Source organism: Conger conger, chromosome 1 (genome assembly GCF_963514075.1).
Source record: "Conger conger chromosome 1, fConCon1.1, whole genome shotgun sequence".
Lineage (NCBI taxonomy): Eukaryota > Metazoa > Chordata > Actinopteri > Anguilliformes > Congridae > Conger > Conger conger.
In genome coordinates this window covers 43854967-43882535 of record NC_083760.1, presented here as the reverse complement: position 1 = coordinate 43882535, position 27569 = coordinate 43854967, and the positions used below count along the sequence as shown (strand labels likewise).

At 41.6% G+C, this 27569-nt stretch overlaps 3 protein-coding genes across 8 annotated transcripts in view; 1 reads left to right on the top strand and 2 right to left on the bottom strand.

Moving 5' to 3' along the window:
• strn3 (striatin, calmodulin binding protein 3) overlaps positions 1–3249 on the bottom strand; it is a 45308-nt gene extending 42059 nt beyond the window's left edge. The window contains exon 1 of the mRNA XM_061232721.1: positions 2752–3249. Within this exon, the coding sequence (XP_061088705.1) occupies positions 2752–3012 (261 nt within the window). The 5' untranslated portion in view covers positions 3013–3249. The remainder of the gene's footprint in view (positions 1–2751) is intronic.
• Positions 1531–24044, top strand: ap4s1 (adaptor related protein complex 4 subunit sigma 1). 2 transcript variants are annotated; one of them, XM_061232734.1, is made up of 6 exons: positions 1531–2471; positions 19700–19857; positions 20466–20552; positions 21718–21786; positions 22620–22631; positions 23779–24044. In XM_061232734.1, the coding sequence occupies exons 2-6, from the start codon at positions 19720–19722 to the stop codon at positions 23905–23907; spliced, it is 435 nt and encodes a 144-aa protein (XP_061088718.1). In that variant the 5' UTR covers positions 1531–2471; positions 19700–19719; the 3' UTR covers positions 23908–24044. The 2 variants fall into 2 exon arrangements, with proteins under 2 accessions (XP_061088718.1, XP_061088714.1); XM_061232730.1 differs by having other exon boundaries at positions 1540–2471; positions 19695–19857.
• Positions 24045–24136: 92 nt separating this feature from the next.
• The window catches only part of hectd1 (HECT domain containing 1), a 113049-nt gene continuing 109616 nt past the window's right edge, over positions 24137–27569 (bottom strand). For all 5 annotated transcript variants that reach the window (XM_061232673.1, XM_061232701.1, XM_061232709.1 and 2 more), the window contains one exon: positions 24137–25111. In XM_061232673.1, the coding sequence (XP_061088657.1) occupies positions 24974–25111 (138 nt within the window). In that variant the 3' untranslated portion in view covers positions 24137–24973. The remainder of the gene's footprint in view (positions 25112–27569) is intronic.

Here is a 27569-nt window from a genome sequence, read left to right as displayed (position 1 = left end):
TAACTAGTGAACCTTTTAGAATTAATTTGTACAACGATGAGTACGAAGTTGTTAATCCCTTAGGATCCAAGACTTTATTTTACTGTTGGAAATCTTCCACCAAAAAACATTCACCTGTTCATACTTGTGAAACACAAGCTGATAAAAAGCTATGGATTTTAAAAAGTTTTAGATCCACTTGCATGTGGTCTACAGGGGTACAGATGGCTAATGTAATCACATTGGATTCTATTTGCGGTTTATGTTACCCTAAAAAATAACCAGCATTAGACGAGGATCAAAACACTACAGTGAGCTCCATACGTCTTGGGACAAAGACATTTGTGTGTTGTTTTTTATCTTTATTCTAGCCTTCTTCCCGTAATGAAGAAAAAGAAAAAAAACAAACACCTGTCCAACATGTCAGAAACACTCTTCAGGAGGCAGGCGTGGGTGTGTCAGTGACTACTGTCCGCAGTGTTGTGTTAAAAAATTGTTACAAGACCATTGTAGATCCCTTCCTAACATTGAAAAAGGCTCACTGACATGCTGACTCATCCTCTGCCTGTGTTTATAGTCCTTAAATTCAGATTTCAAAATATACATATACATACATATACAAAATAACATTGTGCAGCTGTACAATAATTCAAGCTCACTGGTTGAAAATTGGTTCTAACTGCCACAGCTAATGGTGTGGGGGGTTATTCAGATTGGTTGCATGTAGCTGTCCAAATTGCACTCCAGACAAGCGATCACTGAAACTCTGTACACTATTAATTATCCAGGCGAAGGCTACATATCTACTTATAAAACAATACCAGTTCGCTATCAGAAGCAACAAGAAAATTAGCTATAATTAGTTTGAAGAATCTACAAATATCCACCTGAGGCAATAAGAACATAGTAGCGATTGCATATGCGTTGTGCCTATTTGTAAATTTGGGAAGCTAACTCGTAATAGCTCATTTGCTTCTTGTTACTGATAGCGTTACTGATTCTTTTCTAACTAGATAAGCAATAGTATACAGAGTTTCAGTGATCACTTGTCTGGAGTGCAAGTTGGGCAGCTACATGTTCCTTTTGTCTCTTTGCATGTTCAATCATCTGTGTTTTGCTAAACCTTTATTTCTCTCAAACTAAGTTACAGTTGCAACGTTTGTGGTAGACTATCATATCTTAGTTATATAGGCAGTTACATAGCCAAATAACTTGCTGGCTCACAATATAGTTTGTTAGCTAAAGTGAAAACTTCAAAAGGACAAAAAATATATAAATAGTGTTGTGAAGCACACTACTCAACATTTCATAAAGTCACCTGTTCGAACATTTTCTTACTAGAACACTACGAAAAGACGGCAGGCTCTGTCGCATTTGTCACCGTCAGCTTTCTAAAACAGTGCATGAGAACACTGAACAGTATAATGACGCCTTACATTACGCGTTATATTCATAGACTGTGGGAAGGATAAGAAGGCGTTTGTTGCTGTAATTCCTCTCTTGACCGTTAGGAGTCCGAAATTACCCATTGTACGTTTAATGTCTACGTTATGGCAGTCAACAATTCTCTCGTTGCAAAATACAAAGTACTAAAACATACAAAGCAGTTAACGTTAGCTAGCTAGCTCGATTTGGGAATTACGAATTGTAGGCAATTGAAGACGGTGATGGTTGTTCCTTTGTTTACGACCCTTTTCGACACGGATATACACTTTATTTAAGGCATGCTTTCTGCTTCCACAAGTGACGTTCTCGCAAAGAAATGCTAAACGCATGCAAGATACGATCAACAGCCAACTAAGATAGCTAACGTTACGCAAATAAGTAAACCAATTTACTAGCAAAACTGGTGAAAGCGCGTGCGTTCGGACAAAATTGCGCAAACCAAATTCAGCCAAACAGAATAGCCACATTAGCTAATAAATGTCACAGCTTTCCGAATAAGACCAACATCGAATGGGGAGATCGGGTGCGGTCGGTCATGTAAACTGTCGCTACAAATGTAACACATACTACTGCTAGCCATCACGTTAGCGATCTTTGTGGAAATGAATGATAGCTTTAGCTGCTTTAGCTAGTTAGCCAACTAGCCTAGGTCACTTTATTCAACATTTCAAATAACATTTACGTAGATGCTAGGGGCACTACTGTTCAAAGTAAAGCGTAGTAACTCAACAAGAATCTCACACGTTTAAGGTGAAACGGCATTTCTCCGTTAGCCAAGTTACGTGAAACACCAAATGGTAACGTTGGCCGGCCAATGCTACGCTACCTCTCGGTAGTAGACTACTGTTAGCGAACTCAAAGGGTATCCAGGCCGTCGCCATATTTGACCCAACCAAAATGGCAGCCCAGTAGAATAACCAACACAAAGCTAGCTAACCAGGCTCATATTTATCAGTTTTTCTAGAATACTTCTATCGGTCGATGAGAGAACCAAATTACTGGGAAGACTGGCTACCTAAGATCGACCACGCTGCCGGAACACACAGGTATGGACTGTGGCACTTTAGTCCCAATTACAAACATGAACAAAGTAACCTCGCTAACGTTAGCCTGCATGCTATTCTGTTCATGTATGTTTAGCAACCAAGCTAGTTAGCTTTCATCTAACGGGCGTAACGTTACATAGCTTGTTACCCAGTCTAGTGTATAGACTACGTACAGAGCCGACTAGCTAGATAACGTTAGTAATATCAAACGTTATAGCAAATTGGCTAGTCGGGTGGCTTCCCGAGTGTTGTTGCTTTATTCGATAGCTAGCTACGTTACCTGGAGTTCGGCCCTCTCGACTTCCCAGTGCGCCCTCTCCATCTCGAAGCGGGCCCATTCGTGCTGGATGTAGTGTAGAATACCCGGGATAGTATATTGCTGAGGCCGGGGCATCTCGTCCTGCTGTTGCGGTCCCATTACGGCACCGCCTCCTCCCTCGGTTAGGGGATTAACGGTATTATTATTCCCCTGCTGTGGAGATGGCTGTTGTCTCTGAGCGGCCATTCCTGCTCCTACTCCTCCTCCGGGGTGTTCATCCATTTTTCAAAAAGAGGAAAATCCCCGCGGGTATAGTAGCTTATTTTCGTACACGTTCTTTCCCGATTGAAATGAGTGCCGCGTATAATTATCAAAAACACCCTTCCCCTTAAGAATATCAGAAACTGATGTAATGTGCCGTTTTGAATTTAGTGTCAGAGCAGCACGGAGTTGCCGGCCGCCATTAGCCCGTTCCCTGGATGTGAGTCTCCTCTGCGGGGGTTAGGGAGAATTGGCCCGCGCTGCATGATGGGACGCATACAGTCCGCTTTTCCCTGAACGCCTTTCCTAACTACAGATAAACTGGCATACAAAGGCCATGCGCACTGTAACACTAGGGCTACTGAATTTGGCCATAATCATACCCAGTATAGAAATGTGGCCGAGGAAAAGTCATATTGGTGTATATTAATATTCTAAAATACATTTACAAGACACTGAGCTGTAGTGTGACCCACTCATATTTGACAGGAAAAATAAAGGACGAAAAATTGACATATTGACATCTAAGTAAAGCAAGTTGCCCATGTTATAAATTTTTTAAAAACTGCAATAAGTAAAAGGGACAGTTCACCCAAAATTAAATTAAGATATGTTTACACTTACCCACAGTATCTGTCAATCCAGATAGTTTTGCTAAAATGTTGGGTTTTCTAAATCTGCTGTAATTCATCCCGGTAAAGCTGACCATACAGGCCCTTTGTGCTGTGGTTTCAAACCAGCAAAAATAGTTAAATCAATCGCTATGCCTGAAAGAAATGAGTATATACATTCAGTGAGCACTTAGCAATTAGGTAGACCTATACACCAGCTTGTTGATGCATATATTTAATCAGCCAGTCATGTGGCAGCAACTAAATACATAAAATAAATCCCTGTTCTAGTGCAACCTTCACTTTGCCTTTTGACAGCTCTATCATGGCCAAAGTCAAAAGAAGCCCAAGCAAGTGCTGGGCGGCAGACAATAACTGACTTTGTTAAAAAATAGCAATGTGTTTGTTTATTGCTGAAATTTGTGTTGTCAGATTATCAGTGAACAAATGGTAGCTTATGGAATATGATGTAGTTGTTTACGCTTATGTAGGCATTAAGCTCTCCAAATTTTGTATTTCTGCATTTATCCTTATGTTTATTGGAAGGGAGAGGAGAGGAAATAGTCCCCTCCAAAAGTATTGGAACAGCAAGGCTAATTCCTTTGTTTTTGCAATACAGTGAATACATTTAGAGTTGAGATAAAAGAATGAACACATTACATTATAGATAGATAGATAGCTCTTTATTTATCCGCGTGGGGAAATTTCAGTCTCACAGCAGCAGAGATTAATAGAATAAAAGGAATAAGGAAATAAGGGTGCACACAATAGATAGAAATACAAAAAATACTAATACAGTATGTTGAGAATATGTGTTGACATGTATGTCAACATATGAGAGTATAAAAGTATAAAAGTGCAAGATGTCCATAATAATAAATAAATAGTCCATTTAGAGGTGACCAGTGTGGGCTCAGGAACCACCATGCTGACTGGAGGAATCACCAGGGCAGGTGGAATTATACAGACGAATTGCTGAGGGAATAAAGGAGCGTCTGAAACGCCCCCAGTCTGTGAGGTCAAAGCAGCCCTGTAGCTTTACCATGGCTTCCTCTGACTATACTTGAACAGTCCTGGTGGTGACTGGCATACGTAACGCAGCAGGCTTGTAGGTGGCCACGAGATAGACTAGGTTGTGATCAGATCTTCCTAGTGGGGGCAGGGCAGTCATTACATTACATTACATTAATGGCATTTGGCAGACGCTCTTATCGCTCTTACGTAAAACAAAGTGCATACCCATAACCAGGGATAAGTGCGCTGAAAGACCCTAGAGGGAAGTACAATTTCAACTGCTACCTGTACAACAAAGATAAGGACCAGGGCCTATTTGAATTATTATTATTATTATTATTTTTTTTTTTTATTTTTTTTTTTTAAACAAACAAATAAACAAACAACAAAGCAAAAGTGACCTTAACTAGCCAAACACTGGTTACCTAGCCAACTAAAAATACTGATACACAAAAAAGTAAATCACAGAAAGACAACAATTAAGGTTCACAGGGAGGTAGGGAGGGACGGGGAGAGGTGCTGTTTGAAGAGGTGCGTCTTCAGTTTGCGCTTGAAGGTGGGGAGAGATTCTACAGTTCTGACCTCATCGGGTTCATTCCACCACCGTGGAGCCAGAACAGACAGTAGTCGTGAGCGTGAGGTGGAAGTTCGGAGAGGGGGAGGTGCCAAGCGGCCTGTGGAGGCTGAACGAAGAGGTCTGGCAGGGGTGTAGGGTCTGATGATTTTTTGTAGGTAAGCTGGGGAAGACCCCTTAACTGCTTGGAAGGCTAGCACCAATGTTTTGAATTTGATGCGAGCCATGACAGGCAGCCGGCATGCAAGTGTATGGGAAGGTTGAAGACCAGACGAGCTGCTGCATTCTGGATAAGTTGGAGGGGTCTGATGGCAGACGCTGGGAGGCCAGCCAAGAGGGAATTGCAGTAGTCCAGGCGGGACAGAACCATCACTTGGACCAGGAGCTGGGTCGAGTAGGGGGTGAGAAAGGGGCGGATTCTCCGTATGTTGTATAGGAAGAACCTGCATGTCACCGCCGCAATGTTCTCGGAGAGGGACAGTCTTCTGTCCATCACCACACCGAGGTTCCTTGCAGTGATGGCGTAAGTGTGGTATCCCTGAGGGAAATGGAGAGATCCAGATGGGGAGAGGTATTAGCAGGGATGAATATCATTTCAGTCTTACCTGGGTTGAGCTTTAGATGGTGGTTGTCCATCCAGCTCTGGATGTCACTCAGGCAAGCAGAGATACGGGCGGAAAGCTGTGTATCAGACGGTGGGAACGAGATGAAGAGTTGGGTATCGTCCGCATAGCAGTGGTAGGATAGCCCATGTGCAGTGATCACAGGGCCAAGGGAACAAGTGTAAAGAGAAAAAAGAAGCGGGCCTAGGACTGAGCCCTGGGGAACTCCTATGGCAAGGGGCCGAGGTGTCGATACCGTACCAGCCCAGGCAACCTGGAAGGAGCGACCAGAGAGGTAGGAATCAATCCAGTCCAGGGCTGTGCCACAGATGCCCGTTGTTGACGGGGCGGACAGGAGGATGGAGTGATCCACAGTGTCAAAGGCAGCAGAGAGATCTAGAAGAATGAGGACAGAGGAGAGGGAGGCTGCTTGTGCGGCATGGAGCGATTCACTGACGGAGAGTAGCGCGGTCTCTGTCGAGTGGCCCGATCTGAAGCCAGACAAAATGCCTGCCACCAGTCTCCCCGCAAAAGCCACTGTCACAGGCGGGGTTCCATTACCTTGTCATTGCAGAGATGGATCATATGCGTTGCGTCTCACACCAAGTTTTTACCAAGATCACCAGGAGATAACTTATCGATCAGAACACCGTGAGTCTACATTAGCTATCCGCATTAAATGGATCACTAGAGCTAGCGTTCCACCTATTATTGGACACCTGAGGTGGGGGGACGTACTATCGGGCATATATATTATAAACATATATATTTTTTGAAATATTAATAAAATCTTGTTTACAATATTGACATTTACGCTTATAACACGCTTGGAATTTCTTAATCCTGACGATTAATTAGTACACAGAGATTATGAGGCTTCTTGATTTCAAACCTAACTTTCCTATTGACAGTTTTGTTTCTAGTCCTTAAAGGGCTACAATATGTTTTATTAACAAAAGACAGTTAGCATTAATACAAGATATAGACTACCTGTGATTTTTAAAATATAAGATGCTTACCTAGCAGTAAAAGCAAGTATTGGAGTGCCAACCTGGGCTGACTGGTGATCAGGTGGGCTGCAGCATTCTGGACCAGCTGGCTGGGGCTTGATGGCACAAGCTGGGAGACCAGCTAGGAGGGAGTTGCAGTAATCCAGGCGGGAAATGACGAGCGCCTGGACTAGGAGCTGGGTGGCTTTCTCCGTCAGGAGATGACGGATACGGCGTATATTGTAGAGGAAGAACCTGCAGGTTCTGGCAGTGGAGGATACATGTGGAGCCAGGCTGAGGCGGTTATCAAGAGTTACCCCAAGATTCTTGGCCGTATGGTAGGAGGATACTACAAAGTCCTGAACAATCAGTGAGAGGTTGATTGTCGGAGAGGACTTAGCAGGGATGTAAAGCTTCAGGTGGTGGGAAGTCATCCACGCAGAGATATCAGCCAAGCAGGCAGAGATCTGTGTGGTGACCTGGGTATTGGGGGGGGGGGAAGAAAGAGTTGGGTGTCATCAGCATAAGAATGGTAAGAAAAGCCATGGGAAGAGATAACAGAACCAAGAGACATGGTGTATAGAGAGAAGAGGAGAGGACCAAGAACTGAGCCCTGTGGGACTCCAGTTTGTAGGGGGTAGGGGTCAGAGACTGAGCCCCTCCAAGTCACTTGGTAGGAACGACCAGAGAGGTAGGAGGAAAACCATGTCAGTGCAGATTCTGTGACACCCATCCCAGTCAGCGATGAGAGCAGAATCTCATGGTTGACTGTATCGAAGGCAGCCGACAGGTTGAGGAAGATGAGGACAGAGGAGGGGGATTTGGCTTTAGCAGATCTTTGGCGACTTGCCGCTGAGGAGCTTTTTGACTACCTCAGCAACTCCCGCCAGGGATATAGATTCCCCGAGTCTTCGGGCTCTGCCTCTTCCACAGAGGATGTGTTGTTCGGGTTCAGGAGCTCCTTGAAGTGCTCTTTCCACCGCCCGACAACATCCCCAGTCTGGGTCAACAGTTCTCCTCCCCTGCTGAAAACAGCCTGAGACAATCTCTGCTTTCACTTTCTGAGTCGTCGGATGGTTTGCCAGAACTTCCTTCTCAATAGCCTCCCCGAACTCCTCCTATACCCGGGTTTTTGCTTCAGCGACTGCCGAAGCCGCAGCCCTTCTGCTGCTTCAGGGGACCCCCGGGCCAGCCAAGCCCGAAAGGCCTCTTTCTTCAGTTTGTGTGGCCATGTCATGGAGTCTTGGAATTGCTCTTAGTCTGGCCCCTCCCCCGGGACCAATTTGCCTTGGGAGACCCTTGGGCTAATGCCCCTGACAACATAGCTCCCTGGATCACTGGGACACACAAACCCCTCCACCACATTAAGGTGGCGATTCCTTGGAGAGGAAAAGAACAACCAGAGGATAATAATCAAATAAATTTCTACTTAATTTGGTACAGAAAAGTTGCCTATTTTTATATATATGACTGAACATACTTTAGTTGTTCTCAAAATAACCTGTCTGATTGTGCTTGAACACTACCTAATTTAACATAAATTAGCAGTCGTTGCTAGCTAGCTACTTCAGCATAAATTAGCTGTCATTGCTAACCTAGCTGCAACATGCATCCATTACAGTCATTACAATCTGCAAAAAGGGATGGAATGACCTTGTTCACGTGACATGTCATGTTGGCCAATCAGAGAAAAAACTGGCATGGCAAAACTGCCATTTTTCTGTGCCCGTTTCCTTTCCAATTATATTACAGTGACTTTACTGGATTTCTCCCAGTTGAGTCCACAACAGGCAAAGCACTATGCGATTTCTTGGGCCATCTAGAAAATTTGGGCCTCACCATTAATGAATGCAGAGGTCAAAGTTATGACAGGAGTAACATGAAAGGCTAGAAACAGGGAGTGCAAAAATGAATCCTTGATCTAAATAAAAAAAGCGCTCTTTATGCCATGTGGCAGCCACACTTTAAACTTGGTTGTTTCCGATGCTGCCAAGTCCTCTATGCAGCCTGTAACCTTTTTTGGAATCCTACAGAGAGCTTCAACTAATCGCTAGTCCATACTAAAACATAAAGTCTCCAGGCTGACCATCAAACCCCTCTCAGACAATCGCTGGGAATCTAGTATAGACAGCGTAAAAGTGTTACGGTATCATTTGGAAGAAGTGCATTGTGTGCTGGAAGCACTGGTGGATTATTCGCTGAAGAAAGGAGATGGCATGGTTGAATTTCATGATTGATTAATCAGAATTGAGTAATAAACTACTAAAAAGGGACAAATTAAAATTAATGGACCGTTACTAACTGTGGCATGGATCTTGAGGGTGAGTGGATTTCATACGTGCAGCCAGACCTTCAGCTCAGGGCATGGGGCAGGTTCCTGGGCTGGGAGAGTGAGCACTGGGTGAGCGAGTGAGTGAGTGATTCGTTCACCCCGAGTCAGACAGCTCCAGGCAGGCTGGGAGAGCAAGTGAGTGAGTGACTCATGCAGCCAGACCTTCAGATCAAGACAATGAGCGTGAGTACTAGGTTGAAACAAGCGCCAAACTGGTTGCTTTTCTTCCAGGGCTAGGTTAATAGTGATTTACTTGATACATTTTCACAAATACAGTTAATATAAGCGTTGTACAATAGTGTGAGTGACACGTTATCTTGCCTCATCTTCACAGTTCCCAGCAGGTAGGAGGGGTGAGTCAGTGAACAAGTTAGTGGAGGAAAGGACTTGTCATTCCTGAGTCAGTAAAAAGAGTTGAACAATTCGTTCAAACTCGCACATCACTAGTACAAAAACAAGAAATCCACTAGCCAGAAGGTTTGAATGTAGCTCACTAGCAATGCAAAGCTAGCCTACTGTACAAAGACACTTATAATGAACATTAATATGATTTCTAGCGCTGCATTAAGTTTATTAACATAAAAATCTAACATCGGTCTAACATCGGAACCTCTGAGAGAGTTTGAATATGATAGCTAGCTATCTAGCCATTTACTAACAGTAATAAACATCTAACTAAATGGTTCTAGCCATAGTAGCATTATATTATATAGCTATGCTCTCGATATAATGTTATATTTGGAAGAGGATGCATAACTCCCATACAACAGTCTTGCAAAGTTGCAGTCAGAGCCCCATTATGTAATGATAAACAAGATTAAGGTTAGCTAACTCGCTAATCTTACAATACATACATCCATTATTCCAACTGTGTAACTTACTTGGAGTCCTGCAATAAAAACAGCTTGGAGTAACGTAACCAAATGCTTGTTTATTGCTATGTTCACTGACAACCCAGCAGCAGTGGAGAGATAGTATAGATACAATATAACTAATGTATCTAGTAATTAGTTGTAAAGTCAGCTAATCCGATAGTAAATAACTTGTTCAAACCACCAACCTTGCATATCCCAGTCATGCACCTTAACCACTATGCTACAGGCCGCCCTAAGATAAAATATGTATAATAATAATAAAAAGTTAATTCTACTGTACAGTATTTCAACAGTGTCTGTCAAATGCCATTAACGTTTACATGGTTTAGCTGGTTCACCAGTTCAGACCAGGCCAAGTAATGCGATGTAAATAAAGTCATAAAATCGATGTCACTATAACATAAAGTCAGCAATCAGAAGCTCTAAATGCTAGCTAATCATTTAAGCTAACATACAGTCGCACAGGTCAGGTCAACAAAAGCACAGCTAGTTCAGACAATGGCTTTGCAAATGGATTTTACAAATTAGATCGTGACCATCAAATCTTGAAAAGGATATCTTTATGCATAAAGGCAACGGTAAGATATTATATTTATTCCATATTTAGTTGCAAATATAGATGCTAGAGGGTTGTGGTATAATTAAGCTATTTGGAGCGACCTGTAGCGTAGTGGTTAAGGTAAATGACTGGGATACGCAAGGTCGGTGGTTCTAATCCCGATGTAGCCACAATAAGATCCACACAGCCATTAGGTCCTTGAGCAAGGCCCTTAACCCTGCATTGCTCCAATGGAGGATTGTCTCCTGCTTAGTCTAATCAACTGTACGTCACTCTGGATAAGAGTGTCTGCCAAATGCCAATAAAGTAATGTAAAGCAGCATTTTTCACCACTGCGATTTGAAACAATTAGGGCAATTTTTGGCTTTATCTTGTTGCTATGACGGACTACAAATTTCTGGTGTACTTTATTCTCCAGTGTAGTTGCATATGAGACTGGGGGGGCTGTTTGACTGGCGAACTAGGAGACCGCAGTAGTGCTTAGGAAACCCTTATTTTGAACCCTTTCCCCTGTTGCTTAGTAATGAATTTGAAACAAAAACGGTTTCCTTTCATTGTGTGGTTGCAGGAGCGCTAAATGTCTAAGTCAAGCAGTCATGCGTTGTGGCTGCAAGGGGGCTTGAATAAGATGGGGTTAAAGTAAGATGTTCATTTAGGATTTTTCTTGTGTATTTCTTCAGCTTTTGGCAATTTTTCTGACTTTCCTTCCTTTGCGCCTCTTTCATGTTTCCTGATGTTAGACGACATTTCTCAAATCATCTGCAACTAGCTAAAACTACAGTTTGCAAAAAATGCCAAAAGCATTGCTTTTAGATGCAGTTAGTAGGTCTATGCAAATGAGAGAGGGCACGCGAATACATTTTGCATAAAGTTTTGTTCTGCGATGGACTGGCGACCTGTGTATTCCTGCCTTTCGCCCAATGTATGCTGGGATAGGCTCCAGCCCCCCTGCGACCCTGTTCAGGATAAGCGGGTTCAGATAATGGATGGATGGATGGATGAATGGATAGATAAAGTTTTGTTCATTTTATTAAGTCATTGGAATGGAAGCTGGAGATAGTTTGCTTACACTCACTATTCTGAAGGCGCAGGTATTCCATGACACAAGTTGATGAGTTTTAACAGAACAGCAGCTTAACCCTTCTAACTGATAGAAAACATTAGTTGCTCTATTTCTTTTGAGTAGAAGTCTGCCTAGCGGGGTTCAGGCGCAGGTATACGCATCATTACATTCCGAGCTGAGAATCTTACTTGTGTCGTGGTTGCCATACTGCATGTTAATCCCCCAACTTTCGCCTGGTTCATCTATTTTCTACGATAAGCATATGTAGACATACATGCATCTGGTACATAAATTGTTTCATTAAAAGTACATGTATATAAAATGTGTTCCTGTTAAGAAGCATACAGGTATGCTAAAATTGTGTTATCTGTTAAGTGTGGCATGCTAGCTAATATTAGCTACAAGGGTGGTTTAATGTGCCCTTTTATTTGGATGTCTTTATATGCTGAGTAGCTCGTCATTACATTCCGAGCTGAGAATCTTTCTTTTGTTGTGGTTACCATACTACATGTTAATCCTGCAACTTTCGCCTGGTTAATCTATTTTGTACGATAGGTTCGGAAAGGTGCTAATCTGGAGTTCTGCTTTCCTGGCCTTTTGTTTTATTTCTTGAGTGTTGTGCTCAACAGGGATACATGCTGCAGTTTGGAAATAATTTGTAAACAAAATATTATTTACCACAAAGAAAATACAATGTATTGAATTACACAAAGAACTGATATTTGTCCATTTCATTTATGTATACACGGCCAAAGTAATTAAATTACTTTGAATATAAACCACTACTGGTTTAGACGTTGAGTAAAATTCCAAAACCCTACTGGTTACAATAACATCACTCAACATGAGCACAGTAGCAGGCAACCATAACTGTATTTCAAATTACAGACTTGTGGACCTGTTAGTTCATTAATCAAGCACAGAAGTTAATGGCCATGTGATCAAGTGTGTCCCAAAGTCAAGTACAAAACTGGCAAGTGCAATTCAAATTCATCAGAAGTTATCTTGTTGTAGGCTACTTGGGACCCACTTTCTGTTCCCAGTACTCATTGCGTTTTCAGAGCTGACCACAAAGAAGAACTGGAATTTTAAATATATTAAATATTCAAATATGTATTTAAATAATCAAATATAAAGCAATGTAAGCTAAGTTGGCTAAAAATACAATGCAGCAGCTAATGAGGGCATAAAACTACATATGCTAGCTAGTCAATGACTGGAGATGAGCAATGTTGGCTATGAATATAACGTTTTTTCTTGAGTTTAACCATAATAATGAAATTCAATTCAATTCAACTGTATTTGTATAGAGCTTTTCCCAGAAGACCATCATAAAGATGCTTCACAGCGTAACAATGTGGGGAATAAAACATAACAGCCCTAAGCTGTTATGAGAAAAACTCTCAAACAGTGGTGAGAAAAAACTCATAGATGGGAAGAAATCTCTGGAGGAACCCAGCTTTTGGGGCATGCCCATCCTCCGCTGGCCTATAAGTTTGTTGTATTAAACTAGTAGGTAGACTAGAAAGTCCATATGGAGGTATGCAGTCTGAAGTTCAGAGGGTAGGGGGGTGGATTTGTAGCTCCAGGATGTGTCGAGGCATGGGCTGAACCAGGGCAAAACCTCAGAGAAAGGTCCGTAGGTCTAGTTGGAGTGGGTCATGAGCTCAGAGGGGTTGGGGGAATGGCAAGAAAACCTACCCAAGGTTGTAGCTAACTCCACTGGCAGCATTGATGCATGCTCAATGCCACTGGTTCAATGTGGATTTCTAAATAACCAATAGCCTTATCTGGCAACCATCTCCAGAATGAAACACTACTTAGGATGCCACCTCACTAAGCAATAACTGATAATAAGCCTGATTGTAAAGGTGCATTTTTAATCTAGATTTAAATACTGACTCACTTATGAATCTTGGAAGGGTGTTCCACAGTAGTGGGCTTCTGTATGAGAAAGCTCTACCACCTGTCAGTCTTTCAGATATTTTTGGGACTACCAGGTAGCCTGCACCTTCAGAACAGTAACCTCGTGGGCTTATAGGGTAAAAGCACTGGAACAATATGGTCATACTTCTTAGTCCTAGTCAAGATGCATTCGGCTGCATTGGATTCTTTAGTGAAGCATTAGGGCAGCCAGATAGCAGGACATTACAGTAATCTAACCTAGATATACAAAAGTATGGATCAGTTTCTCTGCATCCCTTGCTAATTTTAGCAATGTTCTGTAACTGAAAGAAAGCCACTGGATATGTTTTATTTTAATGTGCCTGTCAAATAGTAACACCAAGGTATTTTACTAAAATATTTTAATATTAAACAAAACAAGCATCAAAATTTAGTGTAAAGGTACACACATTTTCTCCATTCATTTTGTTGGGGCTAGAACCAATAATTTAGTATTTCCTGACATCATGTGTCATTGCCTTGCTGCATGATGAAGTTTCTGAAATTGTAGATTTCTGAATTAATTTATCTTGACAGATATAACAAACATTTCCATTACATTTGTACATTTGAGATTTTAGAAGACGTTTTTAATCCAAAGTGACTTGTGCATAAGTGCATAAATTCTTCAACAAGTGGAAAGCATAAAAAAGTAGCAAAGCAGGCATGTAGAACGTAGAACAATATAAAAAAACAATCATTGTAAGTGCAAGGTTTTTTTTTTTACCAAATTCAGCATGCAACATATTCCATTAATTTAGTATGGAGAGCCTTGAGGTGCATGATGTTTGCAGTCTGGCAACTAGGTGTTGCAGATAAAATATTAATAAAAATGAGGCAACTGTATTGCTTATTTCTCACCTAAAACATTTTGAGAAACATATTGCAAAGTGGCAAGGTTCCATGCTCCGAAGTCCCACATTTGAATGGCAAACAGATCGGAAGCCACTCAACCGGCCCCCAAGTTCACCCACGGCGGCACATAACACAAACATTTTTAATACAACAAAACACGATTCTTGTAGCTCTGTTACGTTTGTACAGGCCACGGTTACGCTGTTTAACTAGCAATTACTTGTTTAACTATTTGTTTCATTAGTTGTAGTCTTTCACGTACACAGTAGAGTCCTGTGCACAAAGGAAGCTTAGCTTCTGACCACTTCAGCCAGAACAGCCCCCGGACGGGACAATATTTTAGTAGACTGTTTAGGACAGGGCTGCCCAACCCCATTTCTACAGATCTACCGTTCTGTAGGTTTTCATTCCAACCCTAATAAAGCACATCATATTCACCAGTTTGTTGAGCTCCTAGTTAGTAGTATCAGGTGTGTCACATTAGGGTTGAACTGAAAACATAGAGGATGGTAGATCTCCAGGAACTGGATTGGGCAGCCCTGGTTTAGGAGGAATAAGAAAAGGTTTATAAGTGGTCCGTCATATTGTTCTGTTTTGCCAAAACTGGGTAGTGTGTATAATAGTAATCCTGTGCTACCCTAATTACTTACATATGCAGTGTAAGTCACGGAACAAACAAAACGATGGGTACGGAAGGGTGGATTGAGGAAATAACAAGTGGAAATCATAGAATTTTTAAATAGCCTATAGACTATAGATTTAGATAGAAATTAATAAATAAATTGATGCTAACTTAGCCTACAGTCTGTGATTTAAATGTTTACCAAACTATCATGGAAAGAAAGAAAGCTAGGGGAGTAAGGTGAACAAAACAGCAAGTTACCTTAAAAATAGAAATGATGAAGAGGACATAGTCTGGCCTATGTTATTGCTATCAGATACTTATAGAATCAACACTGGTTCTTCTGAGCTGTGTAATGAGCACATGAGTTGCTGGTTAAAGACGAATAGAACATGATTTTCCGAGGGTGTAATAGGGAGGTAAAGTGGAGGTCCCACTGAATGGCATTTCCAGTATACTGATAAGTGCTATGCTACCGGAATTCATCTTAGACCGCAACAACAACTTCATAGTAGCAAATGTAGCATTAAATCGTTCTACAAAGACAAAATGCTCCAGATTATCCACAAATTATTGCTCTGCAGCTTTTTGTTGCTTTTTAAAAATGTTTAAAAGTGTATGGTCAGATTTGTGTACCAAATACAAGAACAGAGATTACTTTATCTATTCTGGGATGGCCAGTGTTGGGAATATTTGCCATGGTGGAATTCAAATAGGAACCGGTGAAGAAACACATTGATGACCACTTCTCAATTGAAAAGCTTTATTACAGTGCGCAAAGGGAGATTCACAAGAGCTACTCAGACAAGCCTTCCATCTGAATCTCAACGTGTTAACCTAAAGTGAGGGTTTAAGTAGCCCGGTTAGAGGGGGGGTTTGCCATGACAAATGGCAGGAATAAACATTCCCATGAAGGAATCGCAGTGCCCCCACACGCCCCGGGGATCCTCACTGCTGGTGTGAACCCCCTTTGATCTGTGGTTCCTGTAACATCCTACTCAAGCATCAATATTAACACCATTTGAACCTTTCGTGTGTGACCAACTGTCCCTACCGGGGAGGGCTATTGCAGAGTGAGTGCGTGTCTGTGTGAGGTGTGGGTGTGTGTCTGTGTGGGTGTGCGTGTGCGTACGTGCATGTGTGTGTGGATGTGTATACAAAACGAACCACTTAGATTTATCATATCACATTAACTGTTTCACTCTAACTAAAAGGATCAAACCCAACACCAGTCTTACGGGACATACCAAGACATTCATGCCCCTGTATGGACTTTCATTTCGATAGGCTTACTGTTAACATGAACAGTGGTAAATGCTTCACTTTTCTCTTTTGCATGGGAGTCTATTGTGTAAACGTTCTCCAACTCCATGAATTCTGTGGCTTGTTCTGGTTCTAGTTGGTTGACAGATTTCCTATATATCTGTGTACTAGGGCACTGCTGTGTTGATCTGTAACATTTTTTGTAATGGTTCCATTTCTTGCAAGTGTGACATTGTTGACCATATGCAGGGCAACTATCTCTCTTCGCTGTGTGGCTGCCTCCACAATTGTTGCAATTTGTGACAAACTGTGTATTTCTTTCTGACTGTTTCTGTTTTGTCTCAAATTTCTGTTTCCTTGTAACTCTGTTGCACACTGTCAACATTAGTGGATGTTTGTGATAACGATAATGTCTTCATGTGACATGTATTCGACACACGGATATAGCCTTAGAGTCAGTTCACTATCATGCAACAAAATCTTTCTTAAATTGTCATAATTTATGCCGCATAGGAGTCTATCGCTGATGAGGTCGTCTTGCAATGTTCGAAAATTGTAGCTCTTAGCTTTGATCCTGAAATCGGCGACATATGATTCAATTGTTTCACCTTGATTTTGACTCCTTGTGTTGAACTTGTGCCTTTCCATCGTGATGTTGGCTTCAGGATTGCAAATGTCCCGAAATGTTTTCTTTAAACATTCCGGATTCTCCTTTGACTGGGCAGGAGTGATAACGGCATCGTCAGCACCGGGTGCTCTTACCTCCACCGCGTATACAAATGATCTCTCACCTTTGATAGCTTCCGATTCTGCCAGGTTGAGTAGAATATATGCCTGTGTGCAGGCTGGCTTGTCAGTGTGCAGCCGCAATGAAAATGTCATATTCCTGTTCGAACGCCTGCCAGTTCTCTGCGATGTTCCCATCAAAGACGAGAGGGTTAGGTTTTTATCTCACTATACTGAGCATACTTCAGAATTCCAAGCTGGCAGTTAAACGATTGTTTTGGTTCAATCTACTAACGTAAACTCACCGTGTTCCAAACACCAATTTAGCTCACCATGTTCTGAACAGTGCAACTTTCATGACGAATAAAAAATACTTCCAGATCCGCTTTGGTTTGTGTGTTTGTGTGTGTAAAGTACAATTCCTTCCGTTTTCATAAAAACTTGGTACAAGCCACATATGCGATCCATTTCAGCATACCATGACATGGTAATAGTGCTCCACTGTGACATTGTGCTGGGGAAGCTGTTGCTGAAGAGAGACTATGAACCGGGCAGGCTTATACGGTGAGCTAACACAGTCTTCCAAATCCCAGGACAGTTATTTGTTGTTTACTTTATAATTATTGATACAATTCACATCAATCAAAGTGTCAAGTGTCTCAGATAGTCTATAAGCAACCATAATCCTAAACCTCATTCCTCAGGAGAAAAACTATCATTGAATGGACGTTAACTTCTGGTGGAAGCTGCCTCTTCCCCATGTTCTGTTCGGAACTCGCTAGCTAGCTAGCTCAAGTCTTCCTCTAGACTTCAAATGCTCCTCAAATTTCAAAATGTTAGTAACAATGTGGTGTCTAGGAAATGACAGAATCCAAATCTTCAATTTGTTGAAAAACATCTTCGCGAGGGAAAAGATGACACCAGGCAGCAAGATCTTCAGGAAAATCAGACTTTATTAGCAGCAGCGCATAAAGCCGGATCAGCTCTCCAGAACTGAACCCCGACTGTCATTTGTACACCCATTTTATACACAGTTACTCCACCTACAACTCCTCCTCAAACCTTATTCTGGCAAATCACCCACACTTTTCTTATCGTAACTCCTCCCAACGCTCCTCCCACAATGTCATTGTGGCAAATTGCCAACGGTCCTTATGCTCTGCCAACTCTGTACAAAGTTCAGGGCATTCTGCCAACTACGTGTCCTCACTTCACCCCGCACCTGCTCTTGGCAAACTACCAGACCTCATAAAGTTCTGGATGCCCTCCCTCTAACACGTCATCCATACACGTCACTCTGTATCTTTCGCTTTTATAAGACGAACTAAGCAGCAGTAATCATTGAAAATATACAGACAAACTAAACATTTCATTAATATTCACTTCTAATATACTTTTCTAATATACAGACATACTAAACATTTGATTAATTATTCTCTTCTAAGGGAGTAAATGTACGTAGCATTCTTTGCTCTCATTTCAACAGTTTTCACTGTGGTTTCTTGCGTTTTCATAAGCTCAGCTATAATTAATGTTCTAGGTGAAATAGATACACTTCTGGCATAAAACATCGAGAGTCCCGGAGAAATCAGCTGTACAGTCATATCTTGCTCTGCCCGTGTCCTTGACAGTTTGGTCTACACAGTTCAAGACGCCCCCCCCCCCCCTCTGCCAGCTGGCTGCTGTGTAATTCTTTACATTTACATTTTAGTCATTTGGCAGACGCTTTTAATCCAAAGCGACTTACAAGTGCATAGGTTCTACCACAAGTCAAAGCATCACAACCAGAACTAGGAAAATACACCTGGATTGCTGTTCTAAACATATAGTCGTCATCATAAGTGCAATTTTTTTTTTTTTTTTTTTTGGGGGGGGGGGGGGGGGTTAGACAGGGATAGGGGTATCAGAAGGGGGGGGGGGGGTAAGTCAGGAGGGAGGGAGGACTAATTCTAGCACAATTTAGCAGTTAATCAGTTTGAAACTATACAGGGTACATATCATACTTTAATACAGATGTATTGATAAACTTTTAGCACACATCGTCGAGAGTTTTGGAGGAACCAGCCTGCTCACTAAGGTGGAGTCTGATTTTGACTTGTGATTGTTTATCATGCTTTTAGGAGGGAGATCTTTCGTTCTGTGAATTTTTCCCTACAACAACAATGAATAGAAATAATAAATCTAAGCTGAACTATTTACAACAGGGTGTCTACAACAACTTAAGGCCCGGAGGGCTGCAGTGTCTGCAGGTATTTGCAGTTTATTTTCAATCAGCAGCCAATTAAGGCATTGAGAACAAGGTGTGTGGACTGTCTAGCCAATCAATCATTTACAGGAACCATTCTTGCTGAAATAAAGTTGGTGTGATGTGTTGCCAGGACTTTGTGTGGCTCAGCATTCTGGTGACAAAGTTTTGGCTTGAAGATTTGAAGTTTGCAGTTTGGAGGCCAGAGTCTTGTGGTTATCTTGAGGTTTCTTGTGGTTTCTGTTATTAACAAATATTTACTACAATATCATTTGTTGTAATTCATTGTCTTCCACTAACACATCATTGTCATATCCACTATGACCTGAAATAAACCCTCTATTGCAACTGTGTTGTTAACAGAACAATAGCTAATCAAATTTGATTGATGGGAACCCCTGCACCCATTTTGACTTCCTCCTTCTTAAGGAAAGGAGCCCTGTGTCCGAAAACCATGATCAAGTTCCTGCTGATGGCCAACAAGCAGGGCCAGATCCGTCTGGCCAAGTATTACGAGCATGTGGACATTGCCAAGAGGGCATCGCTGGAAGCTGACATTGTGAAAAGTTGCCTGTCTCGCAGGAAAGAAGAGGTGGGCAAAGACACAGGTGGAGGTTGGGAATGGTTGCAGGGTGCATGCAGGCCTCTGGGTAGCCAAGGGGGTAATGAAGGAGGAACTACTTCAATGGAGCTTGGCTCTACCTCTCAAACAGGATCACAGAAAATATGAGTTCTTGAATCTGACTGGTCATGTGTAAAGAAATGTGCTCTACCTTCTCCCAAGTCACAGTATAATGTCTGGCTAGGCTTTGACCCAGTATTTTACAGTGTCTGTTCCTTAATGCTTGTTTCTTTCAAAGCTTACAAGTTCATAATGGCAGTCATTCAAAAATAGCTACAGGACCTAAACAAATGTATCCTCTCCAGACTGGATAAGATTCTGCCTACCAGTGCTATCATAGTTCTGTCGGCGAAAACCAAATCAAAGCCTGGCTGCATTATCTGTTCACTATTGAAAACTGTAAGGTCTTCATGACTACAGATCCCAAAAATTCTTATGCATTTTGCAACAAAACAAAAAAACAGATGCATGGGATTAGGGTTATCAAGTAAATGTTTTTCTGTGAGTCTTTCTATTGGGTCTTTTTCAATGTATGCAGGTACAGGAATGGTTTATCTGAGGATCTGCTTTTCCTTCAGTGCTCTTTTGTAGAATACAAGGACTACAAGCTGGTCTACCGGCAGTATGCAGGGATATACGTCATAGTCGGAGTCAATGAGACAGAGGTGAGTTGGCCTGGCATATTCACATATCACACAATCTGCTATCCTTTCCTTATTAATACTCAACACTGGAGTTCAGTTCAATTTGTATGGTACTTTTCACAGTAGACTGTCACAAAGACACTTTACATAGTAAACAGAAGGGAAGAAAAATGGGAAATACCAGCCCTAAGCTCCCAAATAGCATGGGAGGTAAATGACTCCCTAGAGAAACTCTCAAACTGGCAAGAAAAAAACTCCCTGATGGGAAGAGATATTCTGAGTTCAGAGTTCAAGTAACACATACTAAATACTCCCTAAAAAACGAATCTTCAGAAAGTGGTTACAGAATTCATGAAATATTGCCCTCAATATTCTAGAGCTATTTAATAATATAATAAATATAGCTTCAATGCAGTGATTCCCAGGGTCTAAGCAGGCAATGCAGCTGCAGAAGGCAAAAGTCCAAGTCTAGAATGAAAACGGCAAGACTTAAAGTACGGACTTAGCATTGAATGCTAACTTTCATAAACTGAAATATGATATATATAAATTTTCCATCTTTGAACAAAGAAACCTTTCCTTCTCAATGGCAGTTGAACAGTGTTCATGTTCAAAATTGCATATTGATCAGACTTATGCTTCATGAGAACTTTTAAAGAGATTTTAAAGAATTAACTGGAACAATGGCCAACAATGATCAATGATCCATGTTTCAAGCTATCAAGCTATTTATTCTATTAAAAACTGGCCTTATTCACAAAGACGTGTCCTTGGATCCAAAACATGTTTCAAGGTCAAAGTCTGGAATTAATCAGACAAGAAATAGAGCCATTACTTAGCATTGTATGTAGGGGAGCAGTCGTCTGGCAGTTGGAGGGTTGCCGGTTCGATCCCCCGCCCGGGCTGTGTCGAAGTGTCCCTGAGCAAGACACCCAACCCCTGCTCCTGACGAGCTGGTCAGCGCCTTGCATGGCAGCCAATCGCTGTCGGTGTGTGAGTGTGTGTATGAATGGGTGAATGAGAAGCATCAACTGTACAGCGCTTTGGATAAAGGCGCTATATAAATGCCAACCATTTACCATTTATAGACTAATAAAACTGTTTTTAATATTTTAATTGAAATCAGAAAACTTCAGAACCAGTTCACTTGTGGTGCCAGTCCAACCACCTCTTTTGTCTCCCACAGAATGAACTTGCCATCTTTGAGCTGGTGCATAACTTTGTGGAGGTGCTGGACAAGTACTTCAGCCGTGTGGTGAGTCTAAAATACCAGCCTTCTGACACAGCAATAAGGACTTTACATGTGAAATGACCTCCAATTTGGCATAATAGACTGTACCTCAGAAAGGAGAGACCAGTTTTGTTTGACTGCTGTGGACTCCCAGGGCTCTATTTTCTGACAGGTGCATGGTGTGTTGGGTGCTGTTACACTGGCTAAGTGGTATTGATTTTTACGTGCCTGTGCTGTTTGGTAATTTCATGAGTCATTATGCTCTCAAGTGGGAGGAGAGCCACTGCTTGGGGTGTGTCAGTTAAGGTCAAGCAGGGCATTGCTATGTTGGTGAAGCTTATTTCCGCTTACATCCGTTCTACCTTTACACTATGCTGGCCAGTGGAGAATGGGCTTCATCCCGATATTTCTTTCCATTGGGGAATTTTTCTTCACCACTGTTTGAGAGTTTTAAATGTTTTTAAATGTTTTCATTTTATTTATCTTTTACCTCATAGGTTTGCTATTTCGGTGTTCAGGTCATTTTGCACTTTTGTTAAACTGTAACTGGTTGCTGTTTTCTGTTAAACACAAACAAATAAAAGGGACATTACTAATCTCATGGCTTACCTAAACAGAAGTTCAGTCTAAATTTAGCTTTATAAAAATAGAAATCCAGAGAAGTCAAAATTAATTGTTTACTTATTTGCTACGGTAGTCTTTGTCAGGGGTTGTCTTTGGTATGTAAGGTTGTTAAAAACTACCAAAACGAGGAGTTGCATTTGTGGATCGTAGTTTGTTGTGTGTGTGTGTGTGTGTGTGTGTGTGTGTGTGTGTGTGTGTATATAAAGTTATACATTTCCCCCCTTTTTCTACAGAGTGAGTTGGACGTATCCTTTGATTATTATATTCTGTAATATTTACCTCTGAGATTAGCGAGGTGGTTCACATCTATCCTGACACCAGAGTTTGCAAGGTATCAAGATAGGTCAGGTCAGGTCTTCAGGGTAACATTATTGAATGTGGTGGTCATTTGAAATAGTTTTACCATTAACCTTGAGAAATCACAGCGATCATATTTTTGGCACATGAATGTGCTTTGAAGTATATCTTTGTATAAACAACAGCCATAACTACATGTATTTAGTAAGTACAAGCAAGTTATGTATATCACAGACATATTTCTTCAAAGATATTACTCAATTTTCTCCCCAATTTGGATTGGACCATTATAGTCATACTGTAGCATTCTTCTTAACCTGTTGACGATAGGAACAGTGCTGACAAACATGTACTTTCCTGAGAAGCACCTGATTTTATCTGCTGCTTCTCATCATGCCAGTTTTCAAGTCAAGCTGAGGAAGTCAAGCTGTACAGCTCAAAAGAACAGGGGGCTCATTCCAGTCACTTATTTTATCCTTCCTTGTCTCCTTGTCTGATCCAGCAATTGATTGAGGTCCACCATCTTTAAAAACATTCCAATCCTTTAAATGGTCCAAGGAGCTAGGAGGCTTGGAAGTATTTTTTTGGAATGTGTGATGTATAAATTATTGACCGCTGAATCCAACTCTCCCCATTTTCCACATCTGGCACGGCAAGGATACTCCATTTGCCTAATTCATTTTTGATCCCTCAGTCTTCATGTCATTTTCTCACTTCCTTACCTTGACTCCCCCAATGCTAGGAGAAGCTAGGAACAAGGAGCAAGGAAAGGAAGGTGAAAAATAAGTATTGGGATATAGTCCCAGGTATGCATTGAGATGCTGGCCTCACAAGTCATGGAATCCCTCCCATCCCTGAGCAAAACTTCAGCCAGTTGTCACCCTGCAGGGCTGTTAGAGACTCGACTAGACCGTGTGGCACAAAAACAGTGCCTTAACAGGATGAGCCAGCAGCTTCTCTTATTTAGCAAACTTTCTCGTCATACCTGCTCTGTGACATTTCTTTTGTGTGAAATTATGCATCTACCAAGCATGGCTGTATGACTCCTGCAAGGATATTTTTTCTGCTGGTTTTGGTCTTTAACCCAGAGATCAGATCATGTTCAATCTGGATAAAGTGCACATTATCTTGGATGAGATGATCCTGAACGGGCACCTAGTGGAGACCAACAAATGCAGAATTCTGGCCCCCCTGCTGGTCCTGGATAAGATGGCAGAGAGCTGATCGATGGGAACAGCCAGAGATGACAGGAACAATTCAAATTCTATCAATCAATCCTTTTTTTATCGATTGAAATTCTACATTCCCACCGTACTGTATTAAAAAACTTTGCATTTATCAATAAAATAAATTGCTGCATATCAAGTTCTTAATTTTGTTACAACAGAGGATGAAACTAGGTATTTTCCACAATTTCAGAAGTTGTAGGACAAAATACAAAAGGACACCTGCATTCATACTTTGCAAACATTTTAATGATTATTTTTTGGAGCATACACATTTGAAAATATTTTGTTTACTTCAAACCGCAACAAGTTAAATAAATGTATATAATATACAAAGAAAATACAAGGGAAAGCTTAGCTTGCTTTTATTTCTTTAAATGTGCCTTGCACCTAACCCAGTGTTTTTGTATCTATAGCTTTATTGTAAAATTACACAAATGCACTCAGGGACTTTGATCCTTGTAGCAGGGCATACTCACACAGTAACGAAAGCCAAATGGAATAAATGAAAAAAGAAAAGAAAAAAAAGCCATATGCATGATTGTATGCTGGTAAGATAAAAAGGAAAACGAAAGAGGAAAAAAAATCTTCTAATACTCAAACGGTGCAGGCACTGATAAAACTTAAAACCTGTTGAGCAAATGCCCAAATACTCTAGTCAAAGCCCTACAGATGCAGGTGCCCCTGCCCAAACCCCTCTTCTCCCAGGACTGAGGTGTGCCGGAGTGGACGGGGGTTGTCAAACAGAAAGTGGGGACGCTCAGAGTTAAGGGAGATAAGGGAGTTGACTCTGGGGGACTGCCCAGGGTTCCAGTCTCTTTTGTTGTGCCATGGGGGAGGGGACAGGATGCCCTGCATCTTCTTCAGTAGCTAGTAGAGTTACCATGGGACCTATTTTCTAAAGCTTTGGGGAAAAAGGGAGGGGGGTCTCAGAGAGCACAGCTTGTTTTTTTAGTTTTATTTTATTTGCAACAAAAACACAACAGGCTTCACCAGTAGCCTTCACCGGTCAGTTGTAGGTGGGGGTAGGAGGCGTTTGGGCAGGGTGGGTTGCCAAGGAGCACTCAGTTCAGATGGAAACCCTTTTCCATAGTGGCAGCCAGTAGGCGTTCTCTCATAATCTCCTCAGATGAGTATTCGGGCAGCTTCAGGTAGTGCACGCAGGTGTTCACTGAGGGGTAGCTGGCATCTGTGGCGTCCACCTGGGGCACATGGGGATGAGACAGCCTGAGGCTCACACAGGAACCAGGTTGTTTAAAGGTGTGCTGTTCTCTAAATCATAGAGGGTAATTTTTTATACACAACAGGCACACCTGTACTTGTTACTCAAACTAACAATGACATAACAGCAACTTTAACACAGCTGGACATAACTTCAGAAAAAAGGCACATCACACTGAAATACCATCCAGGACGAGGGATGGGCAATATATGGGATATATGTGCCACGGTATAAATTTGGCTATATTATCTATACCGGTTAATTTTGATGATTACATTACAGCATCAAACTTTTGGTCAGAAATCTTTGGTTAGAGTGCCCGGTGCTACTATGAGATAAGTTCAGGCCAGTTCATTGATTTGTCACTTGCGTAATCAGGCCAGGACCCTAAGTAAGTCTTATCAGGGTTGAAGAGAAAGAGTTGTTTTCACCATCCTGGTATCACAGCAAGATTAGAAAAAAAAAAAAAAAAAAAAAAAAGGACTTTCAAAAGTCTTATTCAAATAATACTGCTAATTAAAATCAAAGAATGAATAAAAGCACAAACACAATCTTTACAACCATGTTTTCTTCATTTATGCACACTATACAAACAGGTTAGACTGCTGATGAAATCAGTTTGGATCCTACGAACATACTAAACCTTGATAAATCAAGCATGGTTTGTGTAAATGCGTTCACGGATCCGTTCAGCTTGTGTTTGATGGGCTAAATTAGGCCCAATTATAATTGATAGTTGTATCCCAACTGTCTTTCTACAGGCATTCACATTACTGCAATGCACATGAACAGAATTTGTATTTCAGTATATCATAGCCTATTAACCACAACCACGTTAAATTAAGGAAAACAGCAGCATGCCAACAACACATACTAAATATAGACAAAGAACAAAACAAAATTGCTTTCCATTCTTGGAAAGACACAAACAAAAGTGAAAGCACTCGCCTACCATAAAATTCACCCAGCTAGCCCAGACACAAGTGCATAATGATCACAGCGCACTGTCACGGAAATAAATCAGCAACAACTCGATGCGTTTCCCATGGCAACAATGCCAATACTCAAGTCTAGGCCTATATAAACTATATAATAAAATATTTTACCAAATAGTGGGCTCCATAATTATTGGCACCCTTCATAATATATAAAAATATAGATCATTATCCCTGTTTATGTTCATATGGAAAAACTATTTTATTTCAATACATTTACTCGTTTAAATTTTTTTTATTCAATAATCTCATTTTTTCCACAAAATAAAATGAAACGAAGTGAAATTGGCAATACAATTTTACTTAATTTAGTTACTTGGTCTAAAGGAACTATTCCATCAGTTCCTGTTTCATTAAAGTATAAAAATGGTAACAAGCATGCAAAATCCAATTTTCAACCATCAGCCAAAGAACGGTCATTTCAGAAGACAGACGGTCATCGCAAAGGGTACAAAAATAGCATAAATGGTTAAACTTACCAATTAGCACTGTAAGGGTAAAAGGTTGGTTGCAAACTTCCCAGGAAGAACACACAATTGCCTATTATCCCCTTGGATAGTAAGGGAGATGAGGGAGGCCATAAGTAAGCCCAAGGATTGCAGTTTAGGAATTTAAGATAATTGTAGTTGGGGTCTAATACCATCCCTGCTAATACCTCTCCCCACCTGGATCTCTCCATTTCCCTCTGGGATACCACACTCACACCATCACCCAGTGCAAGGAACCTCGGCGTGGTGATGGACAGCAGACTGTCCCTTTCCGAGAACATTGCGGCGGTGACCCGGTCATGCAGGTTCTTCCTATACAACATACGGAGAATCCGCCCCTTTCTCACCCCCTACTCGACCCAGCTCCTGGTCCAAGCGATGGTTCTGTCCCGCCTGGACTACTGCAATTCCCTCTTGGCTGGCCTCCCAGCGTCCGCCATCAGACCCCTCCAACTTATCCAGAATGCAGCAGCTCGTCTGGTCTTCAACCTTCCGAAATACTCACGTCACCCCCCTGCTTACTTCCCTCCACTGGCTGCCTGTCATGGCTGGCATCAAATTCAAAACATTGGTGCTAGCCTTCCAAGCAGTTAAGGGGTCTTCCCCAGCTTACCTACAAAAAATCATCAGACCCTACACCCCTGCCAGACCTCTTCGTTCAGCCTCCACAGGCCGCTTGGCACCTCCCCCTCTCCGAACCTCCACCTCACGCTCACAACTACGGTCTGTTCTGGCTCCACGGTGGTGGAACGAACTCCCCGTTGAGGTCAGAACTGTACAGTCTCTCCCCACCTTCAAGCGCAAACTGAAGGCGCACCTCTTCAAGGAGCACCTCTCCCCATCCCTCCCTACCTCCCTGTGATCCTTAATTGTTGTCTTTGTGATTTACGTAGTGGTTCGGTATTTTTAGTTGGCTAGGTAAGCAGTATTTGGATAGTTAAGTTTGGTCACTTTT